General features: G+C 46.3%; 1 protein-coding gene across 1 annotated transcript in view; it reads left to right on the top strand.

Moving 5' to 3' along the window:
- Positions 1 to 16,778, top strand: part of LOC135507246 (transmembrane protein 192-like) — a 38,682-nt gene extending 21,904 nt beyond the window's left edge. Inside the window, exons 5-6 of the mRNA XM_064926842.1 lie at positions 9,886 to 9,979; positions 16,380 to 16,778. Of these exons, the coding sequence (XP_064782914.1) occupies positions 9,886 to 9,979; positions 16,380 to 16,494 (209 nt within the window). The 3' untranslated portion in view covers positions 16,495 to 16,778. The remainder of the gene's footprint in view (positions 1 to 9,885; positions 9,980 to 16,379) is intronic.
- The last annotated feature ends 493 nt before the right edge of the window (positions 16,779 to 17,271 follow it).

Raw genomic sequence — 17,271 nt, 5'->3', positions numbered from 1 at the left:
ATTACCTGTCATAGGAGGAGGGGGAGGGAGGGAGGGAGGGAGGGAGGGACAGCAACCAGCCAAGCTGACTCATGTTATAGGATACTATTACCTGTCATAGGAGGAGGGGGAGGGAGGGAGGGAGGGAGGGAGGGAGGGAGAGAGGGAGGGACAGCAACCAGCCAAGCTGACTCATGTTATAGGATACTATTACCTGTCATAGGAGGAGGGGGAGGGAGGGAGGGAGGGAGGGACAGCAACCAGCCAAGCTGACTCATGTTATAGGATACTATTACCTGTCATAGGAGGGAGGGAGGGAGGGAGGGAGGGAGGGAGGGACAGCAACCAACCAAGCTGACTCATGTTATAGGATACTATTACCTGTCATAGGAGGAGGGGGAGGGAGGGAGGGAGGGAGGGAGGGACAGCAACCAGCCAAGCTGACTCATGTTATAGGATACTATTACCTGTCATAGGAGGAGGGGGAGGGAGGGAGGGAGGGAGGGAGAGAGGGAGGGAGGGAGGGAGGGAGAGACAGCAACCAGCCAAGCTGACTCATGTTATAGGATACTATTACCTGTCATAGGAGGAGGGGGAGGGAGGGAGGGAGGGAGGGAGGGAGGGAGAGACAGCAACCAGCCAAGCTGACTCATGTTATAGGATACTATTACCTGTCATAGGAGGAGGGGGGGGAGGGAGGGAGGGAGGGAGGGAGGGAGGGAGGGAGGGGGGGAGGGAGAGACAGCAACCAGCCAAGCTGACTCATGTTATAGGATACTATTACCTGTCATAGGAGGAGGAGGGGGAGGGAGGGAGGGAGAGACAGCAACCAGCCAAGCTGACTCATGTTATAGGATACTATTACCTGTCATAGGAGGGGGGGGGAGGGAGGGAGGGAGGGAGGGAGGGAGAGAGGGAGAGACAGCAACCAGCCAAGCTGACTCATGTTATAGGATACTATTACCTGTCATAGGAGGAGGGGGAGGGAGGGAGGGAGGGAGGGAGGGGGAGGGAGAGACAGCAACCAGCCAAGCTGACTCATGTTATAGGATACTATTACCTGTCATAGGAGGAGCAGGGGGAGGGAGGGAGGGAGGGAGGGAGGGAGGGAGGGAGGGAGAGAGGGAGGGACAGCAACCAGCCAAGCTGACTCATGTTATAGGATACTATTACCTGTCATAGGAGGGAGGGAGGGAGGGAGGGAGGGAGAGACAGCAACCAGCCAAGCTGACTCATGTTATAGGATACTATTACCTGTCATAGGAGGAGCAGGGGGAGGGAGGGAGGGAGAGACAGCAACCAGCCAAGCTGACTCATGTTATAGGATACTATTACCTGTCATAGGAGGAGGAGGGGGAGGGAGGGAGGGAGGGAGGGAGGGAGGGAGGGAGGGAGGGAGAGACAGCAACCAGCCAAGCTGACTCATGTTATAGGATACTATTACCTGTCATAGGAGGAGGAGGGGGAGGGAGGGAGGGAGGGAGGGAGGGAGGGAGGGAGAGACAGCAACCAGCCAAGCTGACTCATGTTATAGGATACTATTACCTGTCATAGGGGGAGGGAGGGAGAGAGGGAGGGAGGGAGGGACAGCAACCAGCCAAGCTGACTCATGTTATAGGATACTATTACCTGTCATAGGAGGAGGAGGGGGAGGGAGGGAGGGAGGGAGGGAGGGAGGGAGAGACAGCAACCAGCCAAGCTGACTCATGTTATAGTAGACTATTACCTGTCATAGGGGGAGGGAGGGAGGGAGGGAGGGAGGGAGGGACAGCAACCAGCCAAGCTGACTCATGTTATAGGATACTATTACCTGTCATAGGGGGAGGGAGGGAGGGAGGGAGGGAGGGAGGGAGGGAGGGAGGGAGGGAGGGAGGGAGGGAGGGACAGCAACCAGCCAAGCTGACTCATGTTATAGGATACTATTACCTGTCATAGGGGGAGGGAGGGAGGGAGGGAGGGAGGGAGGGAGGGAGGGAGGGAGGGAGGGAGGGACAGCAACCAGCCAAGCTGACTCATGTTATAGGATACTATTACCTGTCATAGGAGGAGGAGGGGGAGGGAGGGAGGGAGGGAGGGAGGGAGAGACAGCAACCAGCCAAGCTGACTCATGTTATAGGATACTATTACCTGTCATAGGGGGAGGAGGGGGAGGGGGGGGAGGGAGGGAGGGAGGGAGGGAGAGACAGCAACCAGCCAAGCTGACTCATGTTATAGGATACTATTACCTGTCATAGGAGGAGGGGGAGGGAGGGAGGGAGGGAGGGAGGGAGGGAGGGAGGGAGGGACAGCAACCAGCCAAGCTGACTCATGTTATAGGATACTATTACCTGTCATAGGAGGAGGAGGGGGAGGGAGGGAGGGAGGGAGGGAGAGACAGCAACCAGCCAAGCTGACTCATGTTATAGGATACTATTACCTGTCATAGGGGGAGGAGGGGGAGGGAGGGAGGGAGGGAGGGAGGGAGGGAGAGACAGCAACCAGCCAAGCTGACTCATGTTATAGGATACTATTACCTGTCATAGGAGGAGGGGGAGGGAGGGAGGGAGGGAGGGAGGGAGGGAGGGAGGGAGGGAGAGACAGCAACCAGCCAAGCTGACTCATGTTATAGGATACTATTACCTGTCATAGGAGGAGGGGGAGGGAGGGAGGGAGGGAGGGGGGGGGGAGGGAGGGAGGGAGGGAGAGACAGCAACCAGCCAAGCTGACTCATGTTATAGGATACTATTACCTGTCATAGGAGGAGGGGGAGGGAGGGAGGGAGGGAGGGAGGGAGGGAGAGACAGCAACCAGCCAAGCTGACTCATGTTATAGGATACTATTACCTGTCATAGGAGGAGGGGGAGGGAGGGAGGGAGGGAGGGAGGGGGGGGAGGGAGGGAGAGACAGCAACCAGCCAAGCTGACTCATGTTATAGGATACTATTACCTGTCATAGGAGGAGGGGGAGGGAGGGAGGGAGGGAGGGAGAGACAGCAACCAGCCAAGCTGACTCATGTTATAGGATACTATTACCTGTCATAGGAGGAGCAGGGGGAGGGAGGGAGGGAGGGAGGGAGGGAGGGAGGGAGAGACAGCAACCAGCCAAGCTGACTCATGTTATAGGATACTATTACCTGTCATAGGAGGAGGGGGGGGAGGGAGGGAGGGAGGGAGGGAGGGAGGGAGAGACAGCAACCAGCCAAGCTGACTCATGTTATAGGATACTATTACCTGTCATAGGAGGAGGAGGGGGAGGGAGGGAGGGAGGGAGGGAGGGAGGGAGGGAGGGAGGGAGAGACAGCAACCAGCCAAGCTGACTCATGTTATAGGATACTATTACCTGTCATAGGGGGAGGGAGGGAGGGAGGGAGAGAGGGAGGGAGGGAGGGAGGGACAGCAACCAGCCAAGCTGACTCATGTTATAGGATACTATTACCTGTCATAGGAGGAGGAGGGGAGGGAGGGAGGGAGGGAGAGACAGCAACCAGCCAAGCTGACTCATGTTATAGTAGACTATTACCTGTCATAGGGGGAGGGAGGGAGGGAGGGAGGGAGGGAGGGACAGCAACCAGCCAAGCTGACTCATGTTATAGGATACTATTACCTGTCATAGGGGGAGGGGGGAGGGAGGGAGGGAGGGACAGCAACCAGCCAAGCTGACTCATGTTATAGGATACTATTACCTGTCATAGGGGGGGAGGGAGGGAGGGAGGGAGGGAGGGAGGGAGGGAGGGACAGCAACCAGCCAAGCTGACTCATGTTATAGGATACTATTACCTGTCATAGGAGGAGGAGGGGGAGGGAGGGAGGGAGGGAGGGAGAGACAGCAACCAGCCAAACTGACTCATGTTATAGGATACTATTACCTGTCATAGGGGGAGGAGGGGGAGGGAGGGAGGGAGGGAGGGAGGGAGGGAGGGAGGGAGAGACAGCAACCAGCCAAGCTGACTCATGTTATAGTAGACTATTACCTGTCATAGGGGGAGGGAGGGAGGGAGGGAGGGAGGGAGGGAGGGAGGGAGGGAGGGAGGGAGAGACAGCAACCAGCCAAGCTGACTCATGTTATAGGATACTATTACCTGTCATAGGAGGAGGGGGAGGGAGGGAGGGAGGGAGGGAGGGACAGCAACCAGCCAAGCTGACTCATGTTATAGGATACTATTACCTGTCATAGGAGGAGGGGGAGGGAGGGAGGGAGGGAGGGAGGGAGGGACAGCAACCAGCCAAGCTGACTCATGTTATAGGATACTCTTACCTGTCATAGGAGGAGGAGGGGGAGGGAGGGAGGGAGGGAGGGAGGGAGGGAGGGAGGGAGGGAGAGAGGGAGGGAGGGAGAGACAGCAACCAGCCAAGCTGACTCATGTTATAGGATACTATTACCTGTCATAGGAGGAGGAGGAGGGAGGGAGGGAGGGAGGGAGGGAGGGAGGGAGGGAGGGAGGGAGGGAGGGAGGGAGAGAGGGAGAGACAGCAACCAGCCAAGCTGACTCATGTTATAGGATACTATTACCTGTCATAGGAGGAGGGGGAGGGAGGGAGGAAGGGAGGGAGGGACAGCAACCAGCCAAGCTGACTCATGTTATAGTAGACTATTAAATCAAATCGTGTTTGTCACGTGCCCCGAATACAACAGGTGTAGACCTTACAGTGAAATGCTTGCTTACAAGCCCTTAACCAACTGGTACCCCTGTATGACGGACCCTCCACCTCCAAATCGATCCCACTCCAGACTACAGTCATCGGCGTAACCATCATTCCTTTGACGATATTTGTGAATCCGACCATCACCCCTGGTGAGACCAAACCGCTACTCGTTGTCCTGCCTTACAACGGGCCTACAAGCCCTCAGTCCAGCCTCTCTCAGCCTATTGCGGACAGTCTGAGCACTGATGGAGGGATTGTGCGTTTCCTGGTGTAACTCGGGCAGTTGTTGTTGCCATCCTGTACCTGTCCCGCAGGTGTGATGTTCGGATGTACCGATACTGTGCAGGTGTTGTTACACGTGGTCTGCCACTGCGAGGACGATCAGCTGTCCGTCCTGTCTCCCTGTAGCGCTGTCTTAGCAGTCTCACAGTACAGACATTGCAATGTATTGCCCTGGCCACATCTGCAGTCCTCATACCTCCTTGCAGCATGCCTAAGGCACATTTAAACAGATGAGCAGGGACACTGGGCATCTTTCTTTTGGTGTTTTTCAGAGTCAGTAGAAAGTCCTCTTTAGTGTCCTAAGTTTTCATAACTGTGACCTTAATTGCCTACCGTCTGTAAGCTTAACGACCGTTCCACAGGTGCATGTTCATTAATTGTTTATGGTTCATTGAACAAGCATGGGAAACAGTGTTTAAACCCTTTACAATGAAAATCTGTGAAGTTATTTGGGTTTTTAACGAATTACCTTTGAAAGACCGGATCCTGAAAAAGGAGCGTTTCTTTTTTTGCTGAGTTTAGTCCTGGTGACTTAATGTGTAAATGAGGTTAATAAATGGAAGTAAACGAAAACCGCTGTGTTCTGTAGTTACCTAGACAACATGATATCTCTAACTGTACCATGTTGTAACACCCACTGAGACTCCTACCATTCCTAATGGGCTGGACTGAGACTCCTACCGTTCCTAATGGGCTGGACTGAGACTCCTACCGTTCCTAATGGGATGGACTGAGACTCCTTCCATTCCTAATGGGATGGACTGAGACTCCTAACATTCCTAATGGGATGGACTGAGAGTCCTAACATTCCTAATGGGATGGACTGAGACTCCAACCATTCCTAATGGGATGGACTGAGACTCCTACCATTCCTAATGGGCTGGACTGAGACTCCTACCATTCCTAATGGGATGGACTGAGACTCCTACCATTCCTAATGGGATGGACTGAGACTCCTACCATTCCTAATGGGCTGAACTGAGACTCCTACCATTCCTAATGGGATGGACTGAGACTCCTACCATTCCTAATGGGCTGGACTGAGACTCCTACCATTCCTAATGGGATGGACTGAGACTCCTACCATTCCTAATGGGATGGACTAAGACTCCTACCATTCCTAATGGGATGGACTGAGACTCCTACCATTCCTAATGGGATGGACTGAGACTCCTACCATTCCTAATGGGTTGGACTGAGACTCCTACCATTCCTAATGGGATGGACTGAGACTCCTACCATTCCTAATGGGATGGACTGAGACTCCTACCATTCCTAATGGGATGGACTGAGACTCCTACCATTCCTAATGGGATGGACTGAGACTCCTACCATTCCTAATGGGATGGACTGAGACTCCTACCATTCCTAATGGGCTGAACTGAGAGGGTCAAGCATTACACCAGACTGAGTTTAGTACCTGTCTCGACGGGGCGGCAGGGTAGCCTAGTGGTTAGAGCGTTGGACTAGTAATCTGTCGTTCTAGTACCTGTCTCGACGGGGCGGCAGGGTAGCCTAGTGCTTAGAGCGTTGGACTAGTAATCTGTCGTTCTAGTACCTGTCTCGACGGGGCGGCAGGGTAGCCTCGTGGTTAGAGCGTTGGACTAGTAATCTGTCGTTCTAGTACCTGTCTCGACGGGGCGGCAGGGTAGCCTAGTGGTTAGAGCGTTGGACTAGTAATCTGTCGTTCTAGTACCTGTCTCGACGGGGCGGCAGGGTAGCCTAGTGGTTAGAGCGTTGGACTAGTAATCTGTCGTTCTAGTACCTGTCTCGACGGGGCGGCAGGGTAGCCGAGTGGTTAGAGCGTTGGACTAGTAATCTGTCGTTCTAGTACCTGTCTCGACGGGGCGGCAGGTTAGCCTAGTGGTTAGTAATCTGTAGTGGCTAGTAATCTGTCATTCTAGTACCTGTCTCGACGGTATCAGACCGGAAGAAGCTAGTCAAGCTAGCTAATGATAGCTAGCTAGGCTAACTGTGGGCTGCAGTGAATGAGCTTTCTCATCCTACAGATAGGGTTAGGGTTACAGTTCTCATCCTACAGATAGGGTTAGGGTTACAGTTCTCATCCTACAGTTCCAGATAACGACAACAACTCCATTCAGAATATAAAGTAGCAGCTTAGCTGTTGGCTCTTGGTGGTTGTAGCCCGTCCTTCTCCTTTTAATTCAGAATATAAAGTAGCAGCCTAGCTGTTGGCTCTTGGTGGTTGTAGCCCGTCCTTCTCCTTCAGAATATAAAGTAGCAGCCTAGCTGTTGCCTCTTGGTGGTTGTAGCCCGTCCCTCTCCTTTTAATTTAGAATATAAAGTAGCAGCCTAGCCGTTGGCTCTTGGTGGTTGTAGCCCATCCTTCTCCTTCTCCTTTTAATTTAGAATATAAAGTAGCAGCCTAGCTGTTGGCTCTTGGTGGTTGTAGCCCATCCTTCTTCTTTTAATTCAGAATATAAAGTAGCAGCCTAGCTGTTGGCTCTTGGTGGTTGTAGCCCATCCTTCTCCTTCTCCTTTTAATTTAGAATATAAAGTAGCAGCCTAGCCGTTGGCTCTTGGTGGTTGTAGCCCATCCTTCTCCTTCTCCTTTTAATTTAGAATATAAAGTAGCAGCCTAGCTGTTGGCTCTTGGTGGTTGTAGCCCATCCTTCTCCTTTTAATTCAGAATATAAAGTAGCAGCCTAGCCGTTGGCTCTTGGTGGTTGTAGCCCGTCCCTCTCCTTTTAATTTAGAATATAAAGTAGCAGCCTAGCTGTTGGCTCTTGGTGGTTGTAGCCCATCCTTCTCCTTCTCCTTTTAATTTAGAATATAAAGTAGCAGCCTAGCCGTTGGCTCTTGGTGGTTGTAGCCCGTCCTTCTCCTTTTAATTTAGAATATAAAGTAGCAGCCTAGCTGTTGGCTCTTGGTGGTTGTAGCCCATCCTTCTCCTTCTCCTTTTAATTTAGATTATAAAGTAGCAGCCTAGCTGTTGGCTCTTGGTGGTTGTCGCCCGTCCTTCTCCTTTTTAATTTAGAATATAAAGTAGCAGCCTAGCTGTTGGCTCTTGGTGGTTGTAGCCCATCCTTCTCCTTCTCCTTTTAATTTAGATTATAAAGTAGCAGCCTAGCTGTTGGCTCTTGGTGGTTGTCGCCCGTCCTTCTCCTTTTAATTTAGAATATAAAGTAGCAGCCTAGCTGTTGGCTCTTGGTGGTTGTAGCCTGTCCTTCTCCTTTTATTTCAGAATATAAAGTAGCAGCCTAGCCGTTGGCTCTTGGTGGTTGTAGCCCGTCCTTCTCCTTTTAATTTAGAATATAAAGTAGCAGCCTAGCCGTTGGCTCTTGGTGGTTGTAGCCCGTACTTCTCCTTTTAATTTAGAATATAAAGTAGCAGCCTAGCTGTTGGCTCTTGGTGGTTGTAGCCCATCCTTTTCTTTTTAAATCTTTCATTTTAATTCCATCCTCCATTGATTAGATATCTCCTAACTTTTACCACACGGGGGCTGTATGAGCCTATTGCCACTTTGATGACCTCTGATTGGCCAACAACAACAACAAGCTCTGGTGAAAAGCAGCAGCAGAAATGATCTGATGTCTTTCTTTGTCTCTACTGCAGCAATTGTTTGAGATTACACCCAATCAGATCAGACCCAGGACATTATTTACACTTCTGGATCCGGGCCCCAGATGGGGTCTGTGGTTTTGGGGTGCAGGTGGATCGGTGAAGACCCAGCACCCCGCGCTGAACGAACAGCAGAGGAACGGCAGACAGACGGTGTGTGTCGTCTCTTAGAGGGAGGTGTGGAATGTGTCACATCTCTACTGTCTAACTACTGCACTCAACCCCTTCATATCATCCCTCTCTCTCTCTCTCTCTCTCTCTCTCTCTTCATCTCTCTCTATCTATCTATCTCTATCCCTCTCTATCTCTCTCTTGCTCTCTTTCTCTATCCCTCTCTCTGTGTATATATATTTACCCTAAACACACACACACAGAACCAACCTTGAGAAATACTTCACATTCCAGAGAGAGAGACTTGCACACCGTTACAACACTGTAAAAAGCCTTAGTATCACATCTGAAATGTCTCTATTCTTTTGGAACTTTTGTAATGTTTACTGTGTCACTTCTGTTTATTATCTATTTCACTGTATTTGGCAAAGTTAACATATGGTTCCCTTTCCAATAAAGCCCCTTGAATTTAATTTGAGTGGGAGACAGACTGAGGGGGACTGTGGCTGAGGGGGACTGTGGCTGAGGGGGACGGTGGCTGAGGGGGACGGTGACTGAGGGGGACGGTGACTGAGGGGGACTGTGACTGAGGGGGACGGTGGCTGAGGGGGACGGTGGCTGAGGGGGACGGTGGCTGAGGGGGACGGTGGCTGAGGGGGACTGTGACTGAGGGGGACGGTGGCTGAGGGGGACGGTGGCTGAGGGGGACTGTGACTGAGGGGGACGGTGGCTGAGGGGGACGGTGGCTGAGGGGGACGGTGGCTGAGGGGGACTGTGGCTGAGGGGGACTGTGACTGAGGGGGACGGTGGCTGAGGGGGACTGTGACTGAGGGGGACTGTGACTGAGGGGGACGGTGACTGAGGGGGACTGTGACGGAGGGGGACTGTGGCTGAGGGGGACGGTGACTGAGGGGGACGGTGACTGAGGGGGACGGTGGCTGAGGGGGACTGTGGCTGAGGGGGACTGTGGCTGAGGGGGACGGTGACTGAGGGGGACGGTGACTGAGGGGGACGGTGGCTGAGGGGGACTGTGGCTGAGGGGGACGGTGGCTGAGGGGGACGGTGGCTGAGGGGGACGGTGGCTGAGGGGGACTGTGGCTGAGGGGGACGGTGACTGAGGGGGACGGTGGCTGAGGGGGACGGTGGCTGAGGGGGACGGTGGCTGAGGGGGACGGTGGCTGAGGGGGACGGTGACTGAGGGGGACTGTGACTGAGGGGGAGACTGAAGGAGCTCGGGAAAGCGAGGGAGAGAGTAGGGAAAGACTGATTGGTTACAAGTTAATGTTGTGTGTTCACTTTCTCTCTCCAGTCAGGGTGGTGAGATTCAACAGAGACAGAGCTGGTCCAGATATCAGTCAGGAGGAACCATCTAACTCCTACAACACTACTGAGACTGGCTTCAGGTATATACACACCTAACCCTGGACTGGCTTCAGGTATATACACACCTAACCCTGGACTGACTTCAGGTATATATACACCTAACCCTGGACTGGCTTCAGGTATATATATATATATACACACCTAACCCTGGACTGACTTCAGGTATATACACACCTAACCCTGGACTGACTTCAGGTATATACACACCTAACCCTGGACTGGCTTCAGGTATATACACACCTAACCCTGGACTGACTTCAGGTATATATATATATATACACACCTAACCCTGGACTGGCTTCAGGTATATACACACCTAACCCTGGACTGACTTCAGGTATATATATATATACACACACCTAACCCTGGACTGACTTCAGGTATATACACACCTAACCCTGGACTGACTTCAGGTATATACACACCTAACCCTGGACTGGCTTCAGGTATATACACACCTAACCCTGGACTGACTTCAGATATATACACACCTAACCCTGGACTGGCTTCAGGTATATACACACCTAACCCTGGACTGACTTCAGGTATATATATATATACACACACCTAACCCTGGACTGACTTCAGGTATATACACACCTAACCCTGGACTGACTTCAGGTATATACACACCTAACCCTGGACTGACTTCAGATATATATATATATATACACACCTAACCCTGGACTGACTTCAGATATATATATATATATACACACCTAACCCTGGACTGACTTCAGATATATATATATATATACACACCTAACCCTGGACTGGCTTCAGATATATATATATATATATACACACCTAACCCTGGACTGACTTCAGGTATATATATATATATACACACCTAACCCTGGACTGACTTCAGATATATATATATATATACACACCTAACCCTGGACTGACTTCAGATATATATATATATATCCACACCTAACCCTGGACTGGCTTCAGGTATATACACACCTAACCCTGGACTGACTTCAGGTATATATATATATATACACACCTAACCCTGGACTGACTTCAGGTATATACACACCTAACCCTGGACTGACTTCAGGTATATACACACCTAACCCTGGACTGACTTCAGATATATATATATATATACACACCTAACCCTGGACTGGCTTCAGATATATATATATATATATATATACACCTAACCCTGGACTGACTTCAGATATATATATATATATATATACACACCTAACCCTGGACTGACTTCAGATATATATATATATATATATATACACCTAACCCTGGACTGACTTCAGATATATATATATATATATATATACACACCTAACCCTGGACTGACTTCAGATATATATATATATATATATATACACCTAACCCTGGACTGACTTCATATATATATATATATATATATATATACACCTAACCCTGGACTGACTTCAGATATATATATATATATATATATACACACCTAACCCTGGACTGACTTCAGATATATATATATATATATATATATACACACCTAACCCTGGACTGGCTTCAGGTATATATATATATATATATATACACACCTAACCCTGGACTGACTTCAGATATATATATATATATATATATACACACCTAACCCTGGACTGACTTCAGGTATATATATATATACACACCTAACCCTGGACTGACTTCAGGTATATACACACCTAACCCTGGACTGGCTTCAGGTATATATATATATACACACCTAACCCTGGACTGACTTCAGGTATATACACACCTAACCCTGGACTGGCTTCAGATATATATATACACACCTAACCCTGGACTGACTTCAGATATATATATATATATATATACACACCTAACCCTGGACTGGCTTCAGGTATATATATATATATATATATACACACCTAACCCTGGACTGACTTCAGATATATATATATATATATATATACACACCTAACCCTGGACTGACTTCAGGTATATACACACCTAACCCTGGACTGACTTCAGGTATATACACACCTAACCCTGGACTGACTTCAGGTATATACACACCTAACCCTGGACTGACTTCAGGTATATATATACACACCTAACCCTGGACTGACTTCAGGTATATATATATATATACACACCTAACCCTGGACTGGCTTCAGGTATATACACACCTAACCCTGGACTGACTTCAGGTATATATATATATACACACCTAACCCTGGACTGACTTCAGGTATATACACACCTAACCCTGGACTGGCTTCAGATATATACACACCTAACCCTGGACTGGCTTCAGGTATATACACACCTAACCCTGGACTGACTTCAGGTATATACACACCTAACCCTGGACTGACTTCAGATATATATATATATATACACACCTAACCCTGGACTGGCTTCAGATATATACACACCTAACCCTGGACTGACTTCAGGTATATACACACCTAACCCTGGACTGACTTCAGGTATATACACACCTAACCCTGGACTGACTTCAGATATATATATATATATACACACCTAACCCTGGACTGGCTTCAGGTATATACACACCTAACCCTGGACTGACTTCAGGTATATACACACCTAACCCTGGACTGACTTCAGGTATATACACACCTAACCCTGGACTGACTTCAGGTATATATATATATATACACACCTAACCCTGGACTGGCTTCAGGTATATATATATATATATATACACACCTAACCCTGGACTGGCTTCAGGTATATACACACCTAACCCTGGACTGACTTCAGGTATATATATATATACACACCTAACCCTGGACTGACTTCAGATATATACACACCTAACCCTGGACTGACTTCAGGTATATACACACCTAACCCTGGACTGACTTCAGGTATATACACACCTAACCCTGGACTGACTTCAGATATATATATATATATACACACCTAACCCTGGACTGACTTCAGGTATATACACACCTAACCCTGGACTGACTTCAGGTATATATATATATATACACACCTAACCCTGGACTGGCTTCAGATATATATATATATATATATATACACCTAACCCTGGACTGACTTCAGATATATATATATATATATATATACACACCTAACCCTGGACTGACTTCAGATATATATATATATATATATATATATACACCTAACCCTGGACTGACTTCAGATATATATATATATATATATATACACACCTAACCCTGGACTGACTTCAGATATATATATATATATACACACCTAACCCTGGACTGACTTCAGGTATATATATATATATACACACCTAACCCTGGACTGGCTTCAGGTATATACACACCTAACCCTGGACTGACTTCAGGTATATACACACCTAACCCTGGACTGACTTCAGGTATATACACACCTAACCCTGGACTGACTTCAGGTATATATATATATACACACCTAACCCTGGACTGACTTCAGGTATATACACACCTAACCCTGGACTGACTTCAGGTATATACACACCTAACCCTGGACTGGCTTCAGGTATATACACACCTAACCCTGGACTGACTTCAGATATATATATATATATACACACCTAACCCTGGACTGGCTTCAGATATATATATATATATATATATACACCTAACCCTGGACTGACTTCAGATATATATATATATATATATATACACACCTAACCCTGGACTGGCTTCAGGTATATACACACCTAACCCTGGACTGACTTCAGGTATATACACACCTAACCCTGGACTGACTTCAGGTATATACACACCTAACCCTGGACTGACTTCAGGTATATACACACCTAACCCTGGACTGACTTCAGATATATATATATATATACACACCTAACCCTGGACTGGCTTCAGATATATATATATATATATATATACACCTAACCCTGGACTGACTTCAGATATATATATATATATATATATACACACCTAACCCTGGACTGACTTCAGATATATATATATATATATATATACACCTAACCCTGGACTGACTTCAGATATATATATATATATATATATACACACCTAACCCTGGACTGACTTCAGATATATATATATATATATATACACACCTAACCCTGGACTGACTTCAGGTGTATATATATATATATATATACACACCTAACCCTGGACTGGCTTCAGATATATATATATACACACCTAACCCTGGACTGGCTTCAGATATATATATATACACACCTAACCCTGGACTGACTTCAGATATATATATATACACACCTAACCCTGGACTGACTTCAGATATATATATATATATATATATATATACACCTAACCCTGGACTGACTTCAGATATATATATATATATATATATATACACACCTAACCCTGGACTGACTTCAGATATATATATATATATATATACACACCTAACCCTGGACTGACTTCAGGTGTATATATATATATATATATACACACCTAACCCTGGACTGACTTCAGATATATATATATATATATATATATATATATACACACCTAACCCTGGACTGACTTCAGGTGTATATATATATATATATATATACACACCTAACCCTGGACTGACTTCAGATATATATATATATATATATATACACACCTAACCCTGGACTGACTTCAGATATATATATATATATACACACCTAACCCTGGACTGGCTTCAGGTATATATATACACACCTAACCCTGGACTGACTTCAGATATATATATATATATATATACACACCTAACCCTGGACTGACTTCAGATATATATATATATATACACACCTAACCCTGGACTGACTTCAGGTATATACACACCTAACCCTGGACTGACTTCAGGTATATATATATATATACACACCTAACCCTGGACTGACTTCAGATATATATATATATATACACACCTAACCCTGGACTGACTTCAGATATATATATATATATACACACCTAACCCTGGACTGACTTCAGATATATATATATATATACACACCTAACCCTGGACTGACTTCAGATATATATATATATATACACACCTAACCCTGGACTGACTTCAGGTATATACACACCTAACCCTGGACTGACTTCAGATATATACACACCTAACCCTGGACTGACTTCAGATATATATATATACACCTAACCCTGGACTGACTTCAGATATATATATATACACCTAACCCTGGACTGACTTCAGATATATATATATATATATATATACACACCTAACCCTGGACTGACTTCAGATATATATATATATATATATACACACCTAACCCTGGACTGACTTCAGGTGTATATATATATATATATATACACACCTAACCCTGGACTGACTTCAGATATATATATATATATATATATATATATACACACCTAACCCTGGACTGACTTCAGGTGTATATATATATATATATATATACACACCTAACCCTGGACTGACTTCAGATATATATATATATATATATATACACACCTAACCCTGGACTGACTTCAGATATATATATATACACACCTAACCCTGGACTGACTTCAGATATATATATATATACACACCTAACCCTGGACTGACTTCAGATATATATATATATATACACACCTAACCCTGGACTGACTTCAGATATATATATATATATATATACACACCTAACCCTGGACTGGCTTCAGATATATATATATATACACACCTAACCCTGGACTGACTTCAGGTATATATATACACACCTAACCCTGGACTGGCTTCAGATATATATATATATATATATATATACACACCTAACCCTGGACTGACTTCAGATATATATATATATATATATACACACCTAACCCTGGACTGGCTTCAGGTATATATATACACACCTAACCCTGGACTGGCTTCAGATATATATATATATATATATATACACACCTAACCCTGGACTGACTTCAGATATATATATATATATACACACCTAACCCTGGACTGACTTCAGATATATATATATATATACACACCTAACCCTGGACTGGCTTCAGATATATATATATATATACACACCTAACCCTGGACTGGCTTCAGGTATATATATATATATATATATACACACCTAACCCTGGACTGACTTCAGATATATATATATATATATATATACACACCTAACCCTGGACTGACTTCAGATATACAGTGCCTTGCGAAAGTATTCGGCCCCCTTGAACTTTGCGACCTTTTGCCACATTTCAGGCTTCAAACATAACGATATAAAACTGTATTTGTTTGTGAAGAATCAACAACAAGTGGGACACAATCATGAAGTGGAACAACATTTATTGGATATTTCAAACTTTTTTAACAAATCAAAAACTGAAAAATTGGGCGTGCAAAAATATATATATATATACACACCTAACCCTGGACTGGCTTATGTTAACACCTAATGTTGCCTTTTTATTGTTCTAACGTTGTCCTGTTCCTCTCCAGAGAGGGCTCCAGTCTGGAGGAGGTAGTGGAGAAACAAGCTGATCTCATCGACTACCTGAAGCAACACAACACCTTACTGAGCAAGAGACTGCTCAACATGACTGTACAGCACTGACCGCAATACAACCACAATACGACCACAACACCACCATAAGAGACAGAGAGAGGAGGATGGAAGAAGAGAAGAGTGTCACAGATTAGAGGCCTTGAGTTTTATTTCTCTGTGACCACCCCAAGTGACCTCTGGGTAGTGTGTGTGCGTAGAGATTGTGTGTCTGTGTAGAGATTGTGTGTCTGTGTAGAGATTGTGTGTCTGTGTAGAGATTGTGTGTGAAAAGGGTATTCATTAGATATATGTGAGAAAGAGGGAGAAGAAGGGAGGAGAGATGAGGGAGGGAGAGAGAGAGAGAAAAAAGAGGGAGGGAGGGAGAGAGAGAGAGGAGGAGAGAGACGAGGGAGAGAAAGATTGAGGGAGAAGGGAGAAAGAGAGAGACGAGGGAGGGAACCGTGTGTGTGTGTGTGTGTGTGTGTGTGTGTGTGTTCCACAGAAATGTTTTACGTGTGTTTTCTCCCTGCAGTGTGTTTTTATATAAACTCAGCAAAAAATGAAATGTTCTCTCACTGTCAACTGCATTTATTTTCTGCAAACGTAACCTGTAAATATTTGTATGAACATAAGATTCATCAACTGAGACAAACTGAACAAGTTCCACAGACATGTGACTAACAGAAATGGAATAATGTGTCCCTGAACAAAGGGGGGGTCAATATCAAAAGTAACGGTCAGTATTTGGTGTGGCCACCAGCTGCATTAAGTACTGCAGTGCATCTCCTCCTCATGGCCTGCACCAGATTTGCCAGTTCTTGCTGTGAGATGTTACCCCACTCTTCC

Source organism: Oncorhynchus masou, chromosome 20 (genome assembly GCF_036934945.1).
Source record: "Oncorhynchus masou masou isolate Uvic2021 chromosome 20, UVic_Omas_1.1, whole genome shotgun sequence".
Taxonomy (NCBI): domain Eukaryota; kingdom Metazoa; phylum Chordata; class Actinopteri; order Salmoniformes; family Salmonidae; genus Oncorhynchus; species Oncorhynchus masou.
This window is presented reverse-complemented; position numbering and strand designations above follow the sequence as displayed.